The sequence below is a fragment of the Coregonus lavaretus genome (assembly GCF_964263955.1).
Source record: "Coregonus lavaretus genome assembly, chromosome: 13".
Taxonomy (NCBI): Eukaryota; Metazoa; Chordata; class Actinopteri; order Salmoniformes; family Salmonidae; genus Coregonus; species Coregonus lavaretus.
Genome location: NC_140000.1, coordinates 5,367,948 through 5,369,279, shown reverse-complemented (window position 1 = coordinate 5,369,279; position 1,332 = coordinate 5,367,948). Strand labels below are relative to the sequence as shown.

At 48.0% G+C, this 1,332-nt stretch overlaps 1 protein-coding gene across 1 annotated transcript in view; it reads left to right on the top strand.

The window, feature by feature from the left end:
- Positions 1-985, top strand: part of LOC311139312 (uncharacterized protein) — a gene marked incomplete at both ends in the record, with an annotated part of 21,630 nt that extends 20,645 nt beyond the window's left edge. Inside the window, one exon of the mRNA XM_084174191.1 lies at positions 966-985. Coding sequence (XP_084030317.1) covers positions 966-985 — 20 coding nt within the window. The remainder of the gene's footprint in view (positions 1-965) is intronic.
- Positions 986-1,332: the final 347 nt, after the last annotated feature.

The following is a 1,332-nucleotide window of genomic DNA, read 5'->3' as shown; positions in this document are numbered from 1 at the left end:
AAATTGATTATATATATTTTTCTCTAATTAGTTAGTAATGGATATACTGTAGGAGTAGCGAAGGTGTCTCCATTGATGTCAACAAATGTGTTTTTCACAGATCAAAGTGTTACTGTAAATGACTTGAATTAAAGGGAAGTAGAGGAGGGGACTCTGTCGTTTCAGCAGCAGTAGTTGACCCATCCAACTTTTATGGTGGATTTTCTTGATTTTAGTTTTAAGAGAGTACCATCTGGGATGTGATTTCCCTGAATTCAGGCCAAAGCCAGGCCGGGCCCGGCAGTCTAAGAGAAGCCCTGTAATTACTACAAACTGGTTAGCCACCGTCTGCCACAGCTCCTCACAGGCTCATCATTTACTGGAAATCCAGCCCCAAGCCCCATGCAGCCCCAGCCCCGGCACCGGCACCACAGCTTCTGCCCCAGCCCCAGTCCCAACCTTAGCCCCAGCCCCAGCCCCAGCTACAGCCCCACAGCTTCGGCCCCAGCCTTAGTTCTAGCCCCAGCCCCAGTTACAGCCCCACAGCTTTGGCCCCAGCCTTAGTCCCAGCCCCAGCCCCAGCTACAGCCCCACAGCTTCGGCCCCAGCCCCATGCAGTCCCGGCCTAGCACCAAGCCCCAGCCCAGGCTGCTTCTTTCTGCTGGGGACGCAGATGTCAAGGTTGGTATGCCAGGCCCCTGGTGAGGGCAAGGCAAGGCTCCAACCTCCAACCGGGGCTTAGCATGACCTGTAGGAGAGACTGTTGGCACGCTGCCTGGCCTGCTAGACCGCTAGGATAGCACCTCCTCTTCCTTCTCCTCCTCCTCCTCCTGACCCCATGGAAAAAACAACACAAGCAATGGCACTTCCAGATACTGGATTCAGACATCACTGTCAGACAAAGGAAAGGGAACGATGGTTTCCAATACATATTTGCAGTATTCAATTACCAATAATTAGTTTCCCTCTGTCTCTGTCTTTCACAGATGGCAATGCTGTCGTGTAGGAGAGGTAGATTGTATTAGCAACAGGGAGAGACTGCTCATGGACTGGATTCTGTGCCAGAACGCTTGATTTATTCTCCTGGATCCCAAATTCTAAAAATAACACTTCAGCCTGCCAGCATATAAACTGGGAGTGGAAATTAAGGCCATGCTTATGAAAAAGTGAACAAGAAATCTGTAAACAAGGATAGATATAATTCCAGTTTATTAAAACAATATTTAGTCACTATAATCTGGAAAACTGTATAATAGGCTGTTCTGTCTGTATCAAGAGATTTATATCTAAACGGCTCTCCAACATTTTTGCTGAGCTGAGTTAAGGAGAATGAAATACAAATGTAAGAACTTT